The following is a 24899-nucleotide window of genomic DNA, read 5'->3' as shown; positions in this document are numbered from 1 at the left end:
GGCGTGGTGGTGCAGGCCTGTAGTCCCACCCACTCCGAAGGCTGCGGAGGGAGGAACACTCGAGTCTGGGAACTCAGGCAGGAATTCAAGACTAGCCTCGGCAACGCAGTGAGGCCCCCTACCCACATCCTCTCTGTCCCCGCAATCCCCTTCCGCCCCAGGTCTCCTCTCTACAAAACATTTAAATATTGGCGGGGCGTGGTGGCGCGGGCCTGTAATTCCAACTACTGGAGTGTGGGGGGAGGGGCAGGGGTGGGACGCCATGGGCTGAGGTGGGAAGATCGCTTGAGTCCAGGAGGTCGAGGCTGCAGTGAGCTATGATCGCGCCACCGCACTCCAGCCTGGGCTACAGAGCCTGTCTAAAAAATAAAAAAAGAAAAAATTACCTGGAGGGCTTGTGGAAGCACAGATTCCTCAGCTCCTCAGCCACACCCTCCAGGATCTGATTCAGGATGTCTCCAGTGGTGGGGTGGGGCCTCAATTTATTTTTCCAATCAGTTCCTCAATAAACTAAAGCTGAGCCTTTTCAGGCTACACTTTTTTTCTTTTTAAAAATTATTTACTTTTTTTTTTTTTTTCATAGAGACGAAGTCTCACTATATTGCCCAGGCTGGTCTCGAACTTCTGGACTCAAGTGATCCTCCTTCCTCGGCCTCCCAAAGGCCTCCCAAAGGATGACAGGCGTAAGCCACCACGCCAGGTCCAGACTATATTTCGAATGTATTATACTACTAACTTAAAGGGACCATGGTCACCCTGGGTCCTGAGATTAACGGACCAAATCATTTTCCCAGGGACAGAGAAAGCCCATTGTAAAGGTACTTGGTTGTCAGTGCTGCCATATTATTTGTGAATGAAATTTCTTTTAGTTGTTCTGGCTTCTTAGAGTGACCTCTGAGAACATCTGCGTCATATTTTGCCACATTCTGCGTCCAACATTAGGTTCCAGCAATTCCTAAGTGCATCCCTTCCATCTGCCTTCATTACTCCACCACTTGCCTTAGTGTTTTGGTTCTTGTTGATATTCTGAACAGTCAAATCCTTCTCCTCTAACCAGCTCAATATTATTGCAGGCTTAATATTTGTATTTACAACTAGATCGAAGAGATTATGTTATCCAACCCCCACAGTTTAAATCTGGGGTCGTTCAGTGAGTAACATACCCGCAGGCATAAATCAGGTATAAAATACCTGCCTAAAATGCTCTGAATCTTTTTTCCATTCCCTTCATATTAAGTAATTTATTACCAATATCGTCCTATAACTGTTCTCAAACATTCTGTTCATTCCATTGGAACTTGTCAACAGGTGTTTGTCATTTTCAGTTTTCTTTCAAGTTTCACCTATATTTTTTTCTTCTTTCTTTCCTTCTTTCACTTTTTGAGACAGTCTCGCGAAGCTGGAGTGCAGTGGCGCGATCTCGGATCGCTGTAGCCTGCGTCTCCTGGGCTCAAGCAGTCATCCCACCACCCCCTCCCGAGTAGGTAATTACAGGCGCGCTACAACGCCCGCCTAATTTTTGTGTTTTTTCGTAGAGACGGGGGTCTCGCCATGTTTCTCAAGCTGATCTCGAACTCCTGGACTCAAGCGATCCGTCCCCCTGGGCCTCCCAAAGTGCTGGGATTACAGGCATGAGCTATTGCGCCCCGCCTAATTTTTAAAAAAACATTATCACCGAATGGACAAGACAGGGTATAAAATTGATAAAAGTATCCCATTACCAGAAAATGAGGGAGGGGAAAAAGAGGAGGAAAGGAAAACAGAGCTCATCTGGGTAACAGGAAGTAGAAGGAGACATTTGCTTATAAAAGGAGAAAGCAGGTTAAGAGAAGTAAACTACCATATCCTTAACATTGCTGTCCTTGCCTACCCCAGGGTGTTGCTGAAAATGTCAGACGCAAATTTGGATAGCAGCAAGAAGGTAAGTTTTGTTCTAATAGAATTAATTTTCTCACAGTCCCTTTTCAAAGTCTTTCTAGGTCTCCCTTGTTTCTGTTTTGCCACAAATCTTTATTCCTGGATGTAAGAAACCTCCATCTTGAAACCTCCTCCTCTTTGCAAATGGATTGTTAGTTTTCTTTCATGTGATTATGCTCTTATGTGCATTTGGATGAGAGTAAAAAGAAGATTTTCTTCACCTAGTCCAAAGGAAAATATTTCTCTGGTAGGAAAGACGAGAAGTGCTATAGCTGGACAAGATAAAAATGGTAAATAAATAAATATGGCATGGATAATAATATTAGAGAAAACATAATTAAAAATAAAAAATATTTTTTTTAAAAGGTAAAGTAAAAAGAAAGTGAAGGCGGTAATGTGGATAAAGTCATAAAGTGACCAATTGGTTACTTTCTCTTGGAGTAGGAAATATGTGCTCCCAGTGGCCTTAGTACCAAATGAGTTTCCAGATTAGGCTTGGGTAGTCGTGGCCCTATGAGAAACTAGAGAAGGTGTCATAGTGTATTTACAGGAGCCACTGTGCCAGTCCTCTGGCTAAAGGACTGAATTGGCCAATATTAGCTATATAATTATGGGGAAGTCACATAGCTGCTTTGAGCCCCTGCTTTTCTCTATAATAGAGTAATGTTCCTAAATAATGTCAGTGTTATTTTGAAGTAAACTAAGAGTAATGGGAAGTCATTGAAGAGGTTAAATAGGAGGCAGGAGTGTGGCATTAGCACTAGAAGAGAATATTGCAATAGTACTGGAATGGAGTTTATTCACCCTTGGAGTTGAGAAGAAAAGCTAACTTCAGAACCATACTCAAGCCTGTGTTACTCTATGGCATTGCTCATCTAGTTTTCTCATTTGTAAAGCAGGAAAATTAATAAATTACTACAAGTATACCATGAGAATTAAGTTTGAGAAATACAGAAAGCACCTAGCATAGTGCCTGTGTACTGTAGAGAACCAGTAAATGTTAGTTTCTTTCTGTCTACCTGCTTTCCTACTTTATCTTTCATTCATCAGATCATAAAAACAACATTGAATGCCTACTCTGTGTTGGGTGCTGTGTTTCTGTGAAGGCAACAGAGAGTAAAACAGATACCCTCCCCTCAGGTCTTGGAGCTGAAACGAGCCCAGTGTGGCTGAAGCTCAGAAAGCTCGGAGGTCGTGAGCTGGAGAGGCAGGCAGGGACCAGACTGTTGGAGAATTTGTAAGCTACACAGCTCTGTGAGCTAATTTGAGTTTTGTCATTAACCAGAATAACAATGACAAGCCATTGAAGAATTTTTGACAAGCATGGAACAATCGGCGCAGAAATAGCAGAGTTACAGTGGATTTGGGGATAACAGGAGGTTATTGCTTGTGCCGTGAAATTTGATATGGGAATTGGGAATCTGGGGAATCATGTGATAGAAGATGGAAAGCCAGGAACACATTCCATACAGATTTAGGAGTTAATGAAAGTATTTTGTGTTTTGACTGATGAGGAGGAAGGCCCTGAGGGAAATAATTCTCTAAACCCAAGCCCTACCCTTCTATTTTCTCTTTCATTAACACCTACATGTAAATTGATTTTTGCCCATTTTTTTTCCCCCATATTTCCTTTATTTAATAAAGGGTCTGCTAATCAACATCACATTCAAGGAATCTCAGTAATTATTTTCTCCATCTACCTACTTACTGTCTTCTCAGTTCCTTATTCATTAGTTTTGCCTTGAAAGCAAGCAGTTCAGTTGTACTGCATCAAATGAGAATCAGTGACTGTCTTCTCTTTCCAGAATTTCTTTGAGGAGGAAGTAGATGATGAGGAAAGTGTGATTTTGACACTGGTGCCAGTTAAAGATGACGCAAATATGGAACAAATGGAACCAAGTGTTTCTTCAACTTCTGATGTCAAACTGGAGAAGCCTAAGAAGTACACTCAAGGTATGGGGACAGGGATTGCTCAGTTAGTTCTGCCTACAACTCTGGGAAGCCCAGGAAAAAGTAAAGTTTGTCTTTCCTATCCTCTGACTATACAACACCCAGCTTAAATCTCACCTTGTTACTCTGTGTTAAGAAATTTTGCAAACTCTCATACTTCTTGCTTGCTGAGCCCGTTGTACTGCCATACTTTTATTTATTGGAGATGGAGTCTCACTGTGTCACCCAGGTTGGCGTGCAGTGGCGCAATCTTGGCTCACTGCAACCTCCGCCTGCTGAGTTCAAGCGATTCTCCTGCCTCAACCTTCCAAGTCGCCGGGATTATAGGCGTGGGCCACCAAGACCGGCTAATTTTTGTATTTTTAGTAGAGATGGGCTTTCACCATGTTGGCCAGGCTGGTCTCGAATTCCTGACCTTGAGTAATCTGCCCGCCTCAGCCTCCCAAAGTGCTGTGATTGCAGGCATGAGCCACCACACTTGGCCTGTTCTGCCTTATTTTTAAGACACAAAATAAGCATGGGGAGCGCTTTGGGCAGAGAGTACTCTTCTGGACCAGCTCAACGTGAGTTCACATTCCCAACACATGAAGCTCAATCTCCTCTTCTGTAAAAACGAGATTAATACATATTTGCCTCCTACGAAGATTAAATAATTTTGAAAAATGTCTGGTATTTTGCTTAGCAAGTAATTATGAATCAAATATATATATATATATAGTAGCTCTTAAAATCATGACCCTTTGTATCTGTGCTCAGTGTCTCAGTGCTTCCTATAAAAGCATCAAATAAGTATTTTCTTTCTTTTTTTAAAAAATTTTTCGGCCGGGCGCGGTGGCTCAAGCCTGTAATCCCAGCACTTTGGGAGGCCGAGATGGGTGGATCACGAGGTCAGGAGATCGAGACCATCCTGGCTAACACGGTGAAACCCCATCTCTACTAAAAATACAAAAAAATTAGCCGGGCGTGGTGGCAGGCGCCTGTAGTCCCAGCTACTCGGGAGGCTGAGGCAGGAGAATGGCATGAACCCAGGAGGCGGAGCTTGCAGTGAGCCGAGATAGTGCCACTGCACTCCAGCCTGGGCGACAGAGCAAGACTCCGCCTCAAAAAAAAAAAAAAAAAAAAAATTTTTCTAGAGATGGGTTTCATTCTTGTTGCCCAGGCTGGAGTGCAATGGTGTGGTCTTGGCTCACTGCAACCTCTACCTCCTGGGTTCAAGTGATTCTCCTGCCTCAGCCTCCCTAGTACCTGGGATTACATGCACCCACCACCACGCCCAGCTAATTTTTGTATTTTTAGTAGAGACAGTGTTTCACTATGTTGGCCAGGCTGGTCTCGAACACTTGACCTTGTGATCCGCCCGCCTTGGCCTCCCAAAGTGCTGGGATTACAGGCATGAGCCACCGCGCCCATGGCTTGTTTTGTTTTGTGACAGGGTCTCACTCTGTCACCCAGGCTGGAGTGCAGTGGTGCGATCTCAGCTCACTGCAACCTCCACCTCCCGGGTTCAAGTGATTATCATGCCTCAGCCTCCTGAGTAGCTGGGACTACAGGCATGTGCCACCGTGCCTGGATAATGTTTGTATTTTTTGTAGAGACAGGGTTTCTCCATGTTGGCCAGGTTGGTCTTGAACTCCTGGCCTCAAGTGATCAGCCCTCCTCGACCTCCCAAAGCACTGGGATTGTAGGTGTAAGCCATCATGCCCGGCCTCAAACCTATGTTTGGATTCTAAATTCCGTATTTCTTTTATGCTACATATAGCAGCCTGTTATTTTCTGTTGCCCTCAACAACCAACTGAATAGAACATTATGTTGGCTTTATCCTCCAAAATGTCTAGATTTTGGAGCACAAAATATCAGCTCTCCCTATAGAAAACGAAGAAACCACCACGTTGTCTATCCCCAGTCAACAATGGTCCACATCATTCTGTCAGCCTGAATCATGTTTCTCTACAGCTCCCCATCTCACCTCACTCTGCTTAGCTCTAACACATCATTATTTACTTCATCTTGAAATCCTCATTATCGACCCAGAAGATAAAATCCTTCTGAAAATACTTATTTGAGCTGGTCACAGGGGCTCACGCCTGTAATCCCAGCGCTTTGGGAGGCCAAGGCGGGTGGATCACCTGAGGTCAGGAGTTTGAGGTCAGTCTGGCCAACATAGTGAAACACTGTCTCTACTAAAAATACAAAAATTAGCTGGGCATGGTGTTGCGTGCCTGTAGTCCCACCTACTCGGGAGGCTGAGGCAGGAGAATTGCTTAAGCCTGGGAGGTGGAGATTGTGGTGAGTTGAGATCGCGCCACTGCACTCCAGCCTGGGCAACAGAGCGAGACTCCGTCTCAAAGAAAAACCAACAACAACAAAACAAAAAACAAAAAGAAAATATAGGTTTGAGTCCCAAGTCTGCTGTTGTAATGGGCAAGTCTTTAAATACCTGAATCTGTTACCTCGTTTTTGTTTTTGTTTTTGTTTTTGTTTTTTTTGGAGACAGAGTCTCACTGTGTTTCCCAGGCTGGAGTGCAGTGGCGCGATCTCAGCTCACTGCCGCCTCCACCCCTGGGTTCAAGCAATTCTCCTGCCTCAGCCTCCTGAGTAGCTGAGGCGTGCACCACCATGCCCGGCTAATTTTTCTGTTTTTAGTAGAGATGGGGTTTTACCATGTTGGCCAGGCTGGTCTCGATCTCCTGACCTCAACTGATTTGGGTGAATCACTTGTGATTCACATCAGCCTCCCAAAGTTCTGGGATTAGAGGAGTGAGCCTGTTACCCGGCCTTGTTACCTCATTTTTAATGTGAGAAATAAAATTTGATATGTATATATGCAAATTGGGTTGTGAGAAATGTGAAAAGATATTTGTAAAATTTTAAAAGAATCTTGCCAACTTTAAATTATTACTACTTTGGTTTCATTCTTTTCTTAGGTCATCTACTTCAAACAAATGAACAATTTACAGCTCCACAAAAAGCTAGACGCAAAACACCAGCCCCTCCCTTGCCAACCATTTTGCCTCCCATTAATAAGGTGTGTCGGGACACCTTGCGGGACTGGTGTCAACAACTCGGTTTGAGTACTAATGGCAAGGTTAGTACACTTGGGTGAATATCTGCTGCCGGGAATAATTGTGGGAATCTTTGTTAACTTTTAACTTTATTTCTCTCTTCATTTCCTAAGAAAATCGAAGTTTATCTGAGGCTCCATAGGCATGCTTACCCTGAACAACAGCAAGTGAGTAATGAGTGTGTTGATGGTGTGAAGGTGGGTTCTGATCATGATTTTTCCGGTCCCTACCCAGGCACCATTTCTATATGTTGTACCTCTAAGGCAGGGTTTCTTAATTGTGGCATTATTGACATTTCGGAACAAATAAGTTTTTGTTTGTTTTGGGGCCTGCTTTGTACATTGTCGGATGTTCTGCAGCATCCCCAGCCTCTACCAACTGGATGTCAGTAGCAACCTTTCCTCCCCCTGCACAGGTTCAACAACCAAAAATTTCTTCCAGTGGAGAATTTGTAGTTTATGGGAACTAATATTTCTAAACCCTTTCCACAATTACATACTTGTTCAGGTCAGTACAAAGAATAATAAAATTGGCCCGTCACGCCTGTAATCCCAGCACTTTGGGAGGCCGAGGTGGGTGGATTACCTGAGGTCGGGAGTTTGAGACCAGCCTGACCAACATGGGGAAACCCTATCTCTACTAAAAATACAAAATTAGCCAGACGTGGTGGCATATGCCTATAATCCCAGCTACTAGGGAGGCTGAGGCAGGAGAATTGCTTGAACCTGGGAGGCAGAGGTTGCGGTGAGCCAAGATCGTGCCATTGTACTCCAGCCTGGGCAACAAGAGCGAAGCTCCGTCTCAGAAATAAAAACAAAAAAAAGAATAATAAAATTGACCCAAAAGTCCTTACAGCCCTAGCGGTTTACTGAATACTCATCATGAATTTCACTTGCAGGATATGCCTGAAATGTCACAAGAGACCAGATTACAGCGATGTTCGAGGAAACGCAAGGCAGTGACCAAGAGAGCAAGGCTTCAGAAATGTTATGAGGTGAATGAGAGAGCGGAAGAGACTAATACAGTTGAAGTGATAACTTCAGCACCAGGAGCCATGTTGGCATCATGGGCAAGAATTGCTGCAAGAGCTGTTCAGACTGAGGCTTTGAATTCATGTTCCATTCCTGTTTCTGTTGAGGCCTTTTTGATGCAAGCCTCTGGTAAGATCAACCTTAAAGTGTGAGTCCTACTCCAGAGGACAAGGTTAATTTTTAGTAGCCCAAGACTGAAACGTGGTCAAAGGGAAGGCGTTTGCTAAAATATCTGAAGATTAGAAATTGGATTCACATAGGACATCTCTCTTTCATCCATCATATTGATGGATAGTCATGTTTTGTCTGGATGGGTCTCTAAGTCAGGTGACTAAGTAGTGGCCCTTTTCCTTCACTAAGCAGAATTCCAAGGTGGGAAGAAAGCATAACCCGATAATCTTGGACCACAGTCTGAGGTCTTCCCCTTTTCTTTCTCTCTTCCTTAAGGCATGTGTGACATAGTGAGTAAGAGGAATGTGTTGGTTCAAATTCTTGCTTTACCATTTCCTAGATATGTGACATTGGCAAGTTACTTACTTTAAGCCTTAATATCCTGTTTGTTTGTTTGTTTGTTTTTTTGAGATGGAGTTTCACTCTTGTTGCCCAGGCTGGAGTGCAACGGTGCGATCTTGGCTCACTGCAACCTCTGCCTCCCAGGTTCAAGCAATTCTGCCTCAGCCTCCCAAGTAGCTGGGATTACAGGCACCCGCCATCATGCCCAGCTAATTTTTTGTATTTAGTAGACACGGGGTTTCACTGTGTTGGCCAGGCTAGTCTCGAACTCCTGACCTCAGGCGATCCACCGGCGTCGGCCTCCCAAAGTGCTGGGATTACAGGCGTGAGCCACCGCTCCCGGCCAAGTATTCTGTTCTATAAAATGAAGATATACCTATGTCATAGATTAGTAGTGGCTGAGCGTGGTGGCTCACTACAGGCCCAGCACTTTGGAAGGCGGAGGTGGGAGGATTGCTAGAGCTCATGAGTTAGAGACCAGCCTGGGTAACATGGCGAAATCCCCTCTCTACAAAAACTACAACAACAACAAAAAAGCCAGGCATGGTGGTGTGTGCCTGTAGTCCCAGCTTCTCAGGAGGCTGGGGTGGGAGAGTGGCTTGAGCCCAGAGGGTGGAGGTTGCAGTGAGCTGAGATTGTGTCATGGCACTCCGGCCTGACAGACAGATCCAGACCCTGTCTTTAAAAAAAAAAAAAAAAAAATGTTGGCCAGTTGCCCTGGCTCATGCCTGTAATCCCAGCACTTTGAGAGGCCAAGGAACGTGAATCACCTGAGGTCAGGAGTTTAAGATTGGCCTGGCCAACATGATGAAACCACGTCTCTACTAAAAATACAAAAATTAGCCGGGTGTGGTGGCAGGTGGCTGTAATCCCAGCTACTCGGGAGGCTGAGGCAGGAGAATCGCTTGAACCCAGGAGGCAGAGGTTGCAGTAAGCTGAGATGGCGCCACCGCATTCCAGCCTGGGCAACAAGAGCAAAACTCCATCTCAAAAAAAAAAAAAAAAAAAAGTTGTGACATTTGTATGAGACACAGAACTTGGCGTGTTGAAAGCAGGCAATAATAATTAAACGGTTTGGGGTCCTTGTCCTCTAAGAAATCTTTTTTGCTTTTTGAGACACAGTTTTAAAGACACTACGCCCAGCTAATTTTTGTATTTTTAGTAGAGATGGGTTTTACTGTGTTAGTCAGGATGGTCTCAATCTCCTGATCTCGTGATCTGCCCGCCTCGGCCTTCCAAAGTGCTGGGATTACAGGCATGAGCCACTGCCATGTTGGTCAGGCTGGAGTGCAGTGGCACGATCTTGGCTGACGGCAACCTCTACCTCCCATGGTCAAGTGATTCTTGTGTCTCAGCCTCCTGAGTAGCTGGCATTACAGGCATGCGCCATCATGCCTGGCTAATTTTTATATTATTAGTAGAGATTGGGTTTCACCATGTTGGCCAGGCTGGTCTCGAACTCCTGACCTCAAGTGATCCACCCTTCCGAAGTGTTGGGATAACAGACGTGAGTCACTGCACCCGACCCTCTAAGAAATCGTTTTTTTTTTTTTTTTTTTGAGACGGAGTTTCACTCTTGTTGCCCAGGCTAGAGTGCAATGGCATGATCTTGGCTCACCGCAACCTCTGCCTCCCAGGTTCAAGCGATTCTCCTGCTTCAGCCTCCTGAGTAGCTGGGATTACAGTCATGCGCCACCACGCCTGGCTAATTTTTTTTTTTTCCCCCAGTAGAGACGAAGTTTCTCCATGTTAGTCAGGCTGGTCTCGAACTCCCAACCTCAGGTGATCCGCCTGCCTCGGCCTTCTAAAGTGCTGGGATTACAGGCATGAGCCACTGCACCCAGTGCCCTCTAAGAAATCTTGAGGAGGGCCGGGTATGGGGGCTCACGCCTATAATCCCAGCACTTTGGGAGGCTGAGGCGGGTGGATCACTGGAGGTCAGGAGTTCAAGACCAACCTGACCAACGTGGAGAAACCCTGTCTGTACTAAAAATACAAAAAAGTTAGCCGGTGTGGTGGCGCATGGCTATAATCCCAGCTACTTGGGAGGCTGAGGCAGGAGAATCGCTTGAACCTGGGAGGCGGAGGTTGCAGTGAGCCGAGATTATGCCATTGCACTCCAGCCTGGACAACAGGAGTGAAACTCCATCTCAAAAAAAAACAAAACAAAAAAAACAAAAAAAGAAATCTTGAGGATAACTTAACTCCACTTTTCCCCAACTCCTGCTTTTCTTTTCTTGCTATTGCTTTTATTTCCAGGGTCTGCTATCTGAAGTCACCTTCCGTTTTGGCTTGAATCCTTTTCTTCCTCCCCCATCTTCCAATTTCCAGAACTATTCTAGATCCTATTTTACTCCGGCTAACTAGTATGGTAGGCCACATTATTCGTCATACAAGGAAACCAACCAGAAGGAAGACCTAAAGCTAAAATTGGCATATCCTCTGCTCTTCAAGCTACGTTCCTTTATGTGGGGACAGTGGACACCTTTTAATAATTTGTAAAAAAGGCATTGTCTAGCCATAAAGCTGCGTGCCTGGGGGCACTGCCTTCCCAAAGATGACACCTCTAGTTTTTATTAATATGCTGTATGAGTTACTGTTATCCCACAGTGACTTATCATTTTATATTTCTCTTCATTCTGCAATTGTTAAGCATCTGCTATGGTCCAGAGGTATGTCTAGCTGCTGGGTATATACTGTGTAAACACACACATGTTCTCTTGTTTTACAGTCTAATTGGGGAGCTATCACGGTACATATACTGCTTATTTACAGATATTTAAGTTCACTGTGACTGCTCCTTTCCCTCAATTTCAGATGTTCCATAAGTGTACCACTTATTTTCTTGCAAATATCCCATCTCCCTTATTAAATTGTTCCGTACACTTTTAAACAGATACTTGTCTGTTTCCTATAGCTGAGGCAGTACAATGCAGTGGTTAAATAAATGAGCTGTAAGTCATTCAGAATGCTGACTTTCTCTCAATTTCAGACATTCCATAAGTGTACCGCTTGTTTTCTTGCAAATATTGCATCTCCCTACTGAAATTGTTCCTTACACTTTTTTTTTTTTTTTTTTGAGATGGAGTTTCACTCTTGTTGCCCAGGCTGGAGTGCAATGGTGCCATCTCAGCTCACTGCAACCTCTGCTTCCCAGGTTCAGGCGATTTTCCTGCCTCAGTAGCTGGGGTTACAGGTGCTGAGTAGCTGGGATTACAGGTGCGCGCCACCACACCCAGGTAATTTTGTATTTTTAGTAGAGATGGAGTTTTGCCATGTTGGTCAGGCTGGTCTCGAACTCCTGACCTCGGGTGATCCACCCACCTAGGCCTCCCAAAGTGCTGGGATTACAGGCGTGAGCCACCACGCCCAGCCTGTTCATTACACTTTTATTTATTTATTTATTTTTGTTTATTTTTTTGAGACGGGTCTTGCTCTGTTGCCCAGGCTGGAGTACAGTGGTACAGTCTCGGCTCACTGCAACCTCCGCCTCCCGAGTTCACGCCATTCTCCTGCCTCAGCCTCCTGAGTAGCTGGGACTATGGGCGCCTGCCACCACGTCTGGCTAATTTTTGTATTTTTAGTAGAGATGGGTTTTACTGTGTTAGCCGGGATGGTCTCGATTTCCTGACCTCATGATCTGCCTGCCTCGGCTTCCCAGAGTGCTGGGATTACAGGCATGAGCCACCGTGCCCAGCCTCCTTACACTTTTAAACAGACGCTTGTCTGTTTCCTATAGCTGAGGAAGTACAATGTAGTGGTTACATAAATGGCCTATAAGTCAGTCAGAATACCTGGATCCATGACTTGGCTCTGGGTAACGTATGATATTTAACACCATAAGCTTCAGTTATCTCACCTGTGCATAAGAAATAATAAGAAAAGCAAATAGAAGGTAAATATTAATAGTGAACTTAATAGTAAATGTATTAATACATGTAAACCACCTAGCAAAATACTGGACACAAAGCACGCATTTCAAAATGGCAACCATTATTTATTTATTTATTTATTTATTTATTTATTTATTTATTTATTATTTATTTATTTTTTGAGTTGGAGTTTTGCTCTCGTCACCCAGGCTGGAGTGCAGTGGTGTGATCTCGGCTCACCACAACCTCCGCCTTCCGGGTTCAAGCGATTATCGTGCCTCAGCCTCCCGAGTAGCTGGAATTACAGGCATGCACCACCACGCCTAGCTAATTTTGTATTTTTAGTAGAGATGAGGTTTCTCCATGTTGGTCAGGCTGCTCTCGAACTCCCGATCTCAGGTGATCCTCCTGCCTCAGCCTATCAAAGTGCTGGGATTACAGGTGTGAGCCACCGCGCCCAGCTGGCAACAGTTATTATTCTTTGTGTTATGTAACTTGTGAAATTAGATCATAGTGGCCGGGCGCGGTGGCTCAAGCCTGTAATCCCAGCACTTTGGGAGGCCGAGACGGGCGGATCACGAGGTCAGGAGATCGAGACCATCCTGGCTAACACGGTGAAACCCCGTCTCTACTAAAAAATACAAAAAACTAGCCGGGCGTGGTGGCGGCGCCTGTAGTCCCAGCTACTTGGGAGGCTGAGGCAGGAGAATGGCGTAAACCCGGGAGGCGGAGTTTGCAGTGAGCTGAGATCCGGCAACTGCACTCTAGCCTGGGTGACAGAGCCAGACTCCGTCTCAAAAAAAAAAAAAAAAAAAAAAAAAAAGAAATTAGATCATAGTGTCATGTGGTCTACCTTTTCACACATCTCATTCAATTGATTTGTGAGCAGAATATAAAAGCAAATTCAAGAGTGATTGGCTGAGCGTTGTGTTGGGGTGCTATCTTGATTTTTGCTGTCTATGTTTGTTTTTCCTTTCCAGGCGTCAGGTGGTGTGTGGTCCATGGCAGACTTCTCTCGGCAGACACGAAGGGTTGGGTACGCCTGCAGTTTCATGCAGGTCAGGCTTGGGTGCCTACCACTCGCAGGAGGATGATTTCTCTCTTCTTGTTACCTGCCTGCATTTTCCCATCCCCAGGCACAGAAGATAATATGTTATGCCCCGACTGCGCTAAGAGGTAACCCTTATGTATCTTGTTAAGCATGGCACACAGAAAAGTAGGTGTATAAGCCGGGCGCAGTGGCTCACGTCTGTAATCCCAGCACTTTGGGAGGCCGAGGCGGGCGGATCACGAGGTCAGGAGATCAAGACCATCCTGGCTAACACGGTGAAACCCCGTCTCTACTAAAAATACAAAAAATTAGCTGGGCGTGGTAGTGAGCGCCTGTAGTCCCAGCTTCTCAGGAGGCTGAGGGAGGAGAATGGTGTGAACCTGGGAGGCGGAGCTTGCAGTGAGCCGAGATCATGCCACTGCACTCCAGTCTGGGCGACAGAGCAAGACTCCGTCTCAAAAAAAAAAGAAAGAAAAGTAGATGTATAGATGGATTTCTAAATAATTTAACAGTAGAAAGCAGAGGGCAAACATGCTGTCTCCTTAATTTGCCACATAGATCAGGCAAAAATAGGACACAAAAAGAACTCACTAGTGGATTACAACTCAATAAATGTGGCTAGTTCTTTTTTTTTTTTTTTTGAGATGGAGTTTTGCTCTTGTCACCCAGGCTGGAGTGCAGTGGCATGATCTTGGCTCACTGCAACCTCTGCCTCCTGGGTTCAAGCAATTCCGAGTAGCTAGGATTACAGGCGCACACCACCATGCCCAGCTAATTTTTGTATTTTTAGTAAAGACAGGGTTTCACCATGTTAGGCTGGTTTCAAACTCCTGACCTTGTGATCCGCCCGCCTCGACCTCCCAGAGTGCTGGGATAACAGGCGTGAGCCACCGTGCCCAGCTAATTTTTGTATTTTTAATAGAGACAGGGTTTCAGTATGTTGGCCAGGTTGGTCTTGAATTTCTGACTTCAGGTGATCCTCCCACCTTGGCCTCCCAAAGTACTGGTATTACAGGCATGAGCCACCGGGCCTGTAACTTTTGGGACACACTGCAGCCTGGGTGACAGAGCCAGACTCCGTCTCAAAAAAAAAAAAATTTTTTTTAAAAGAAAAAGAAGGAAGAAAAAAGGGAAAGAGGGAAGAATGAGGAGAGTTAATGCGGGAGGGAAAAGAGAGAAAGAGACAGAGACAGAAAAGAAAGGAACCTCCCTTGAGGTTACTGCCTCTACTAACTGCTCTCTCTTCCTGCCAGGCTCAGCTAATGAAGGTGATCAATATGTCCCGCCTCTAGTTCTGCACATGTTCTCCTCTAAGTTACTGCAATCTTATTTTGGATTTTACTGATCCTCTCAATCTACTCTCAAAAAGGCCATCAGCGGTATCCTAAACAGCCAGTCTAAGAGCACCACATTCCTCATTACCTGACATGGCCATCTCACTGCCAACCATTTCTTCCTTCTAAGACTCTGTCTATTGTTCCCTTTACTCACTCATCTGCTAACCTCTAACTGTGTTCTGTCTTCACTGTCCACCTTCCACTGATATGCTGATTATCTTTAGGGTTCCTCCTTCAGTTCCTTCCTACACACTCTTATCCACCATGTATGTGCTGATGACTCCCAAAGATATTTAGGTCTAACTCATACTTCTCTCAGAACTCTAGAACATGTCCCAAATACCAAAGATTCTTCTCCACTGAATAGGACTTCTATGTTGCCCCCACTTCTAAGACAGCATCTTGTTTTCTTTACTCCTACATCTTACATTTGTCTCATTCCTCCTTAAATGCTTTGTCCTTGTAATGAATTCTCTCTTTCCTGAATTACTAATCTTTTATTTATACTCCCATCTATTCTGTTACGAGATTTAGCCCACTTTCTTTCTTTCTTTTTTTTTTTTTTTGAGACAGTGTTTCACTCTTGTTGCCCAAACTGGAGTGCAGTGTTGCAGTCTCGGCTCACTGCAGCCTCTGCCTCCCGGATTCAAGCGATTCTCCTGCCTCAGCCTCCCGAGTAGCTGGGATTACAGGCTCATGCCACCATGCCCAGCTAATTTTTGTATTTTTAGTAGAGACGGGGTTTCATCATGTTGGTCAGGCTGCTGTCAAACTCCTGAGATCATGATCCGCCTGCCTCAGCCTCCCAAAGTACTGGGATTACAGGCGTGAGCCGATTTAGGCCACTTACAAAAAAAACAAAAAACAAAAACAAAACTTAATTTCTCTCCACACCTCTCTCATCTCACTTCCACCCAATTTTATCAACAAAAGCTGACATCGGAAATTATATAAAGTAGTGTTTATGTGTATGTATATTTTCATGGAGAGCATGTAGTTTTCATTATATTCTCTCCACTCACTGCAACCTCTGCCTCCCAGGTTCAAGCAATCCTCCTGCCTCAGCCTCTGGAGTAGCTGGGATTACAGGATGCACCACCACATCCAGCTAATTTTTGTATTTTTAATGGAGACAGGGTTTCACCATGTTGCCAGGCTGGTCTGGAACGCCTGATCTCAAGTGATCCACCGCCTTGGCCTCCCAAAGTGCTAGGATTACAGGAGTGAGCCACTGCACTCGGCCTTAAATTTTTTTAAATGAAAAAACCATAAGCATTTATGAATGGGGAGGAGCTGCATGAAGAGAGGGGAATGGAGAGTATAAAGATGAAGGAAGCTGGGCATAGTGGCTCACACTGCAATCCTAGCACTTAGGGAGGCCAAGGTGGGCAGATCACTTGAGCTCAGGAATTTGAGACCGGCCTGAGAAACATGGTGAAACCCTGTCTCTACAAAAAAAAAATTAGCTAGGTGTGGTGGCATGCACGTGGTCCCAGCTACTAGGGAGACTGAGGTGGGAGGATAGCCTCAGCCCTAGAAGTCAAGGCTGCAGTGAACTGCGATAGTACCACTGCACTCCAGCTTGGGCAAAAAAAAAAAAAAAAAAGAAGTGAGATCCATTGCAGTATGTGGAATGTGAGCCCTGAGAATAAGTGAACAACCCTTTTCCTTTATTTACTACATAAAGTCTTTTTATGCACCATTCCTAGGTTTTAGGGCAAGTGACTCAGGAACTCCAGAAGTGCATTTTTTTTTTTTTTTTTTTTTTTTTCTTTTGAGACTGATCTCGCTCTGTCGCCCAGGCTGAAGTTCAGTGGCGTGATCTTGGCTCTGCAACCTCTGCCTCCCAGGTTCAAGCAATTCTCCTGTCTCAGCCTCCTGAGTAGCTAGGACTGCAGATGTGTGCCACCACACCCGGCTAATTTTTGTATTTTCAGCGGCGATGGGGTTTCACCATATTGGTCAGGCTGGTCTTGAACTCCTGACCTCAGGTGATCCACCCTCCTTGGCCTCCCATATTGCTGGGATTATAGGTGTGAGCCACCACGCCCAGCCCAGAAGTGCATTCTTCATTTTATTGGTCATTTTAAAGGGATTGGTATGGAATGGTTTATCTTACTGTAGCAAGTTTTCACAGTTCTTTTCTACTTGCCTTACAGGAATAAGAAGATGATGAGAAGATTAATGACAGTAGAGAAGTAGTAGCAACCTGTTTGAATACAATGTAAGAGACCAGAATATGCCACCTCAAAATAAGTATTATTTTGATTTGAAGGCAGTTGAAAAGAGTCACATACAAGAGAAACTCTGCCTTCCCACTATTCACTAAAAAGCAGGACATAAATGTATCAAGGTCCCTTGTCCGCTGTCTACCAGGAAGCACAAATGGTGGTGCACCTGTAGATGACTTGTATCCCAATCATTGCTGTGCTGTGTCCTGACCATCCTTGGTACCTCCCGATGCCTTGAGTACTGACTTACTAAATATTTAGCTGTACAGAATACAATTTGGTTTTGTTTTAATTAATATAAATGAAAACTTGAGTGAAAAGTATAGAGTTCCCATGTATTCCCATGTACACGGTGCTTCACACCCCCTCCAGTTTCCTCTGTTACTAACTTGCGTTAGTGTGCTACATTTTTTACAATTGATGAGGCAGGGCTGGGCATGGGCATGGTGGTGGTCACCTGTAGTCTCAGCTCCCTGGGAAGCTAAGTCAGGAGGATCACTTGCACCCAGGAGGAATTCAAGGTTGTAGTGCTCTGTGATCACACCTGTGAATTGCCATTGCACTCCAGCCTTCCCAACATAGTCTCAAAAAAAAAAAAAAAAAAAAAAAAAAAATTCACGCCTGTAATCCCAGCACTTTGGGAGGCTGAGGCGGGCAGATCACCTGAGGTTGGAAGTTTGAGACTAGCCTGAGCAACATGGAGAAACCCCATCTCTACTAAAAATACAAAATTAGCTGGGTGTGGTGGCGCATGCCTGTAATCCCAGCTACTCCGGAGGCTGAGGCAAGAGAATTGCTTGAATCCAGGAGGTGGAGGTTGCAGTCAGCTGAGATCGTGCCATTGCATTCCAGCCTGGGCAACAAGAGCGAAAATCTGTCTCAAAGAAAAAACAAGAAAACCCAAAAAAAACACTAATGAGTCAATATTGATACATTATTCTTTTTACTTTATCTTTATCTTTTTTTTTTTTTTTTGAGATGGGGTCTCATTCTTGTCACCCAGGCTGGAGTACAATGATGAGATCTTGGCTCACTGCAACCCCTGCCTCCCAGGTTCAAGCGATTCTCCTGCCTCAGCCTTCCAAGTAGCTGGGATTACAGGTGCACACCACCACACCCAGCTAAATGTTTTGTTTTTTTTTTTTGAGACAGTCTCACTTTGTTGCCCAGGCTGGAGTGCAATGGGGTGATCTCAGCTGACTGCAGCCTTCACCTCCCGGGTACAAGCAATTCTGCTTCAGCCTCCCGAGTAGCTGGGATTACAAGCATGTGCCACCACACCCGGCTAATTTTTTTGTATTTTTAGTAGAGACGGGGTTTTACCATATTGGCCAGGCTTGTCTTAAACTCCTAATCTTGGGATCCATCCGCCTCGGCGTCCCAAAGTGCTGGGATTACAGGCGTGAGCCACCACACCCGACCCCCAGCCATTTTTTTTTTTTTTTTTTTTTTGTATGTTTAGTAGAGTCAGGGTTTCACCATTTTGGCCAGGCTGGTCTTGAACTCCTGACCTCAGGTGATCCACCTGCCTCAGCCTCCCAGTGCTGGGATTATAGGCGTGAGCCACCGTGTCTGGCCTCTTTTTCTTCTTTTTAAATTTGTTTATTTTAGAGACAGGATCTGCCTCTGTCACCCAGGCTGGAGTGCAGTGGCACGATCTCAGCTCACTGCAACCTCCACCTTCCGTGTTCAAGCCATCCTCTCACCTCAGCATCCCAAGTAGCTGGGACTACAGATACACACCATCATGGCTGGCTAATTTTTTTTTTAACTTTTGGTAGAGGCCGGGTTTCACCATGTTGCTCAGGCAAACAGCCTCCACTGCAACCTCCGCCTCCAGGTTCAAGTGATTCTCCTGCTTCAGCCTCCTGAGTAGCTGGGATTACAGGCGTCCGCCACTAGGCCCAGTAGAGATGGGGTTTCACCATGTTGACCAGGCTGATCTTGAGCTCCTGACTTTGTGATTCACCCGCCATGGCTTCCAGAAGGGCTGGGATTACAGGTGTGAGCTACCACGCCCGGCTCTTTTATTATTTTTTTATAGAGATGGGGTCTCACCATGTTTCCCAGGCTGGTCAAACTGCTGGGCTCCAGCAGTCCTCCCACCTCAGGCTCCCCGAGTTCTGGGATTACAGATGGGAACCTCTACACCCAGCGGATACCTTATTATTAACTAAACTCTATAGTTCATATTAGGTTTTATTATTCATGTTGTACATTCTATGGTTTTGACAAATGTAAAATGACATTTATGTAACATAGTATCATACAGAATAATTTCACTACCTTAGAAATGTACCAATTCATCCCTCCCCCCAGGCCCATACACTGGAAACCACAGATCTTTTATTGTTGCCATAGCATTGCCTTTTTTTTTTTTTTTGGCTCAGTCACCCAGGCTGGAGTACAATGGTACAATCGTAGCTCATTGCAGCCTTGAACTCCTAGGCTCAAGGGATCCTCCTGGCCCAGCCTTCCCAGACACTGGGACTACAGGTGTGTGCCACTGTACCCAGCTAGTTTTGTTTTTTAATTTTTGATAGAGATGGGTCTCACTGTGTTGGCGAGACTGGTCTCAAACTTCTGGCCTCAAGCCATCCTTCTGCCTTAGCCTCCCACAGTGCTGGGATTATAGGCATGAGCCAGTGTGCCTGGCCCATCATAGCTTTGCCATTTCCAGAATGTTGTGTATAGTTGGAATTATACAGTGTGTAGCGTTTTCATACTGGCTTTCACATAGCAATATGTAGTGAAGATTTCCTCCATGTGTTGTCATGGCCTGATAGCTCATTTCTGCCAAACTGTAAAAGTGGCTGTAGCATTTTACATTCCTACCAGCAATGAATGAGAGCTCTTGTTGCATCATATCCTTGTTAGTATTTCATATTGTTTGGATTTTAGCCATTCTAATAGATGTGCCATAGTTTTTTTTTGTTTGTTTTTGTTTGTTTTTGTTTTTGTTTTTGTTTTGAGACAGAGTCTCCCAGAGAGTGAAGTTGCTGGAGTGCAGTGGTGTGATCTCAGCTCACTGCAACCTTTGCCTCCTGGGTTCAAGCGATTCTCCTGCCTCAGCCTCCCGGGTAGCTGGGACCACAGGCACACACAGTACCATGCCTGGCTAATTTTTGTATTTTTAGTAGAGATGGGGTCTCGCCATGTTGGCCAGGCTGGTCTAAAACTCCTGACCTCAGGTGATCTGCCCACCTTGGCATCTGAAACTGCTGGGATTACAGGCATGAGCCACTGTGCCCAGCCAGTATCACATTGTTTTAATTTGGAATTCCCTAATGATATGAAGTAGAGCATCTCTTTTTATGTTTATTTGTCATCTGTATGTCTTCTTTGGTGTGGTGTTTTTTCAGGTCTTTTGTACAATGTTTATTTTTTAACTTATTATTTATTTTTTATTGAGAGAAGGTCTTGCTCTTTCACCCAGGCTGGAGTGCTGTGGTGTGATCATGGCTCACTGCAGCTTCTACTTTCTGGGCTCAAGCGAGATCCTCCTGTCTCAGTCTCCTACTGGGACTGCAGGTGCACATTATCACACCTGGCTAATTTTTCTATTTTTTTTGTAGAGACGGGGTTTTGCCATGTGTCCCAGCTGGTCTGGAACTCCTGGCTCAAGTGATCCACCAGTCTCAACCTCTCAAAGTGCTAGGACTTTGCCTGGCCTTTTTGCACATTTTTTAATTGGGTTGTTTTATTATTGAGTTTTAAGAGGCCTTTGTATATTTTGAATAACAGTCCTCTATCAGATATATCTTTGGCAGATAATTTTCTCATTTCTTTCCTTCTTTTGAGACAACAGAGTTTTTGCTCTTGTTTTCCAGGCTGGAGTGCAATGGTGCAATCTTGGCTTACCGCAACCTCTGCCTCCTGGGTTCAAACAATTCTCCTGTCTCAGCCTCCCAAGTAGCTGGGATTACATGCATGTGCCACCACGCCCAGTTAATTTTTCTATTCTTAGTAGAGACAGTGTTTCTCCGTGTTGGTCAGGCTGGTCTCAAACTCCTGAGCTCAGGTGATCCATCTGCCTCAGCCTCCCAAAGTGCTGGGATTACAGGTGTGAGCCACCACGCCCAGCTTTCTTTCCTTCTCTTTAAATGTCACTTTACTCCCTTTTTGTTTGTAAGGTCTCCGAAGAGAAGTCCAATGTAATTCTTACCTTTGTTGCTTTGCAATTAAGGTGTTTTTTTCTCTTCAAGATTTTCTATGTGTCGTCGTTTTTCTGCAGTTTGAGTATGATATGCCTAGGTGTTGAATTTTTGGTGTTTATCCTTCTTCCTGTCTCTGAGCTTCCTGGATCTGTGGTTTTGTATGTCATTAATTTTGGGATATTTTCAGTCATTGCTTCACAACTTTCTATTCCTTTCTCTCTTCTGGTATTTTCATTACATGTTGAAGCCTTTTTGTAATTGCCTCACAATTCTTGGATATTCAGTTCTGTCTTTTTAAAAAATTTTTTCATTTTGCTTTTTCAGTTTTAGAGGTTTCTATTGATACTTTTTTAAGCCCTCTGATTCTTTTGTTGGCAGTCCAGCTGTAGAGGAGTCCATGAAGGCAGTTTTCATTTCTGTCAGTACTTTCTTCTAATTTCTATCATTTTATTTTGATTCTTAGAATTTCCATCTTCCCACTTGCATTACTCATCTGTTTTGTATCTTGTCCACTTTTTCTGTTAGAGCCCTTAGCATATTAATCAACACTGTTTTAAATTCCTGGTCTGGTAATTCCGATGTCTCTGTCGTATCTTAGTCTGGATCTGAGGCTTCCTTTGTCTTCAAATCATGCTTTTTGTCTCTTTATATATATATGTGTGTGTGTGTGTGTGTGTGTATATACACATATATACACATATATATACACACACATATATGCTGTTTGTCTCTTTATATATCTATATATAAATATATTGTATCTATGTATATAGATATGTACATATATGTATATGTTTATAAATCAGACTTATATAAAAGAAAACCAGGGACCTAGCATGGTGGTTCACACCTGTAATCCCAGCACTTTGAGAGACCAAGGTGGGTGGATCATTTGAGGTCAGGAGTTTGAGACCAGCCTGGCCAACATGGTGAGACCTCCGTCTCTACTAAAAATACAAAAATTAGCTAGGCATGGTGGCGGGCACCTGTATTTTTAGTAGAGACGATTGTACTTTTAGTAGAGATGAGGTTTCCCCATGTTGGCCAGGCTGGTCTCGAACTCCTGACCTCAGGTGATCTGCCTGCCTCCCACAGTGTTGGGATTACAGGCGTGAGCCACTGCACGGGGCCAATAATTTGTTCTTACTCCAAAAAGAAAATTATACAAATACCAAGTGGAAACAATCTTAATTTTGTTACTTAAAATATTAATGTGAACAATTATTTAATTATTATAACGGATCAACGAATGGAGTTCTCAATTTGAATGGAATTTGGCAATAGCTTTCAAAACCTATGACATTTGTATCAAAACTAATAAACAGTTTTTTTTGTTTTTTTTTTTGAGATGGAGTTTTGCTCTTGTTGCCCAGGCTGGTGTACAATGGTTCATTCTTGACTCACCGCAACCTCTGCCTCCTGGGTTCAAGCAGTTCTCTTGCCTCAGCCTCCCAAGTAGCTGGGATTACAGGCATGCGCCACCACACCCAACTAATTTTGTATTTTTAGTAGAGACAGGGTTTCACCATATTGGCCAGGCTGTTCTTGAACTCCTGACCTCATGATCTGCCCACCTCGGCTTCTCAAAGTGCTGAGATTACAGGCATGAGCCACTGCGCCTGGCCAATAAACAGTTTTTTTTACAGAACCTTCTCAATTAAGGCTGATTTAGTAATTTTATCCTCTTAGTTTTCAGCTCTGTGCAGAAAGGGAAGAAGGACAGTTTAGGAAGATGTTATGGTCCAAGTAAGCACTTAAGCTCACCCTTTACACTTTACTGCTTACATTTAGAACTCTGAGAGCTTGAGAATATGTGTGCTTGTGACCTGCAGTATATTCTGTGGAATTAAACCAAAACTGTCCTGAACTCAGCCTATTGATGGCTAATGGCACAGTTGTCCAGTAGGCAGACTGTTTTAGAATGAGCCCAAACTTAGGGAGAATAGAACAGAAAAATTTCCACATTATACGTCACGTGGAAGCCATCCCAGTTGAGTGCTTAGTTAGGCTTTCAGGTCAAAATAGAGGTATAGCAAAATGCTATAACATCTGTCTTCTGAAAGTATCACTAATCAATGGTCTTCTAGTAAAAACATGTCTTGTCTAAAGACTGGCCTGAAGACCAATACAGAAATGGAAAATATGATATCATTAGTCTTTGAAATAACTAAGAAGGGATCTAATTCAGTAACACAAAGGAAACCAATTCTGACTATACACTATTGTCTAGTATTTCCATCTGCCATTCTTTCTCTATTAAAAGTTACATTTGTTCCGTTTCTTTTCCTATTGTAGTGCACAAAACACCCAACTCTTTTGACCCCAAACTTTGCGTATAGCTCAAAGCTGCTCTTAAATATACCATTTCAAATTTGCTTCTAGGTACTTAAGGAGGGTTGTACTTTCAGACCACGTAACCTATTATGAAGGAATGGAAGAGGAGACAATATGAATGAATCCTCATGATCTACAAAACAAAATCATAGTGACTAGGACTCCACAGTGAAGATGGTTGACTAGTGACCCAGCCCCATCTAAAGAACCCCTTTCTGTAAGTCTGAAAACCCATTAAAATAAAGTCACTGCAATTGGCCTTGTATTCATTCAGTGTGTGTTAAGGATCCATCAAGAAATCAGACTGTCTCTGATGTTACAAACTGACTGTTGTTGGGGACACAAAAATGAGAAGCACTGCAGACAGGACAGATAAGGGAGAGGTGCCAGACTTGAGCAAGGAAGGGACAAGAGTAAATGGGTCTGTCTAGACTTAACCCTAGAGATCAGGGTGAGAAGAAAAATGGTCTACATCTGTTAGTGGTTTCTATGTGCCAGGGGCTGGGTTAGAAGTGGGTGAAAAAAAAAAGTAGAAAATGGCCCCCGCCCTTATATAATGTAAAGGATGGTAAAGAAGACTGATACTATACAGTGTACCTACGGAGATCCAACATTTACAAAGAGACAAGGAGTCAAAAAGAAGCAGTACTAGAGGGGTGCTTCTATCATTGTGTGGTAAGGGAAAGACTTTGTAAATAAAGTCACATCTGAACTCGAAAAAGGAGCCATTCAGAAAACAGATTCAGTGAGACTAATAATTTGCCTAAACAAAGAGAAAAAATACTTTTAGAATACAGAATTTAAGTTGTCCTGATTCCAAGAAATCATAAGTTCTCTTTAATTGTTAACAGTTTCCTAGAAAGCAAATTTCTTGAGGCCAGAGGCAATATATATAGAGAGAGAGATGGAGTCTGCTCCATCGCCCAGGCTGGAGAGCAGTGACTGAATCTCGGCTCACTGCAACTTCTACCTCCCAGGTTCAAGCAATTCTGTCTCAGCCTCCCGAGTAGCTGGGACTACAGGCGCCTGCCACCACGCCCGGCTAATTTTTGTATTTTTAGTAGAAATGGGGTTTTACCTTGTTGGTCAAGCTGGTCTCGAACTCCTGACCTCAGGTGATCCACCCGCCTCGGCCTCCCAAAATGTTGAGATTACAGGCATGAGCCACCGCACCCAGCCCAGAGGCTATATTTTTATCATGCTATCTTAAATCTAACACATAGTAAGACATTTAATCAATTATTATTGAATTGACACATTTGAAATATTTAGCTTTTTATAGATTAAAAAGTAGAACATTAAAGGTTGTATAACAATCATATTCTAGAAGAGATCTGCTTTCAAATCTGATGAACATACTAGACAATTTGGGTTAGGAAGACAACGAATGAAAGTACAGGTAAGAGAATTAGGGATAAATTTTACATCATTAGGGTTATGTTG

General features: G+C 44.0%; 1 protein-coding gene across 2 annotated transcripts; it reads left to right on the top strand.

The window, feature by feature from the left end:
• The first annotated feature begins 1309 nt into the window (after positions 1-1309).
• Positions 1310-23721, top strand: DPPA2 (developmental pluripotency associated 2). 2 transcript variants are annotated; one of them, XM_073009614.1, is made up of 9 exons: positions 1310-1692; positions 1876-1921; positions 3723-3870; positions 6793-6953; positions 7044-7097; positions 7829-8090; positions 13327-13522; positions 16894-16958; positions 23505-23721. In XM_073009614.1, exons 1-8 carry the CDS (start codon positions 1679-1681, stop codon positions 16934-16936), a joined length of 924 nt encoding a protein of 307 aa, XP_072865715.1. In that variant the 5' UTR covers positions 1310-1678; the 3' UTR covers positions 16937-16958; positions 23505-23721. The 2 variants fall into 2 exon arrangements, with proteins under 2 accessions (XP_072865715.1, XP_007984065.3); XM_007985874.3 differs by having other exon boundaries at positions 1310-1921.
• The last annotated feature ends 1178 nt before the right edge of the window (positions 23722-24899 follow it).

Source organism: Chlorocebus sabaeus, chromosome 22 (genome assembly GCF_047675955.1).
Source record: "Chlorocebus sabaeus isolate Y175 chromosome 22, mChlSab1.0.hap1, whole genome shotgun sequence".
In the NCBI taxonomy this organism is placed as follows: domain Eukaryota; kingdom Metazoa; phylum Chordata; class Mammalia; order Primates; family Cercopithecidae; genus Chlorocebus; species Chlorocebus sabaeus.
This window is presented reverse-complemented; position numbering and strand designations above follow the sequence as displayed.

Excerpts from the sequence above, each read along its gene's own strand:
- DPPA2 (XM_007985874.3), top strand. The coding sequence starts at position 1,679 with ATGGACAAGACAGGGTATAAAATTGATAAAAGTATCCCATTACCAGAA. Across the intron at positions 1,922-3,722 it reads ATTTGGATAGCAGCAAGAAG|AATTTCTTTGAGGAGGAAGT; the intron begins GTAAGTTTTGTT and ends TTCTCTTTCCAG. Across the intron at positions 6,954-7,043 it reads GTTTGAGTACTAATGGCAAG|AAAATCGAAGTTTATCTGAG; the intron begins GTTAGTACACTT and ends TCATTTCCTAAG.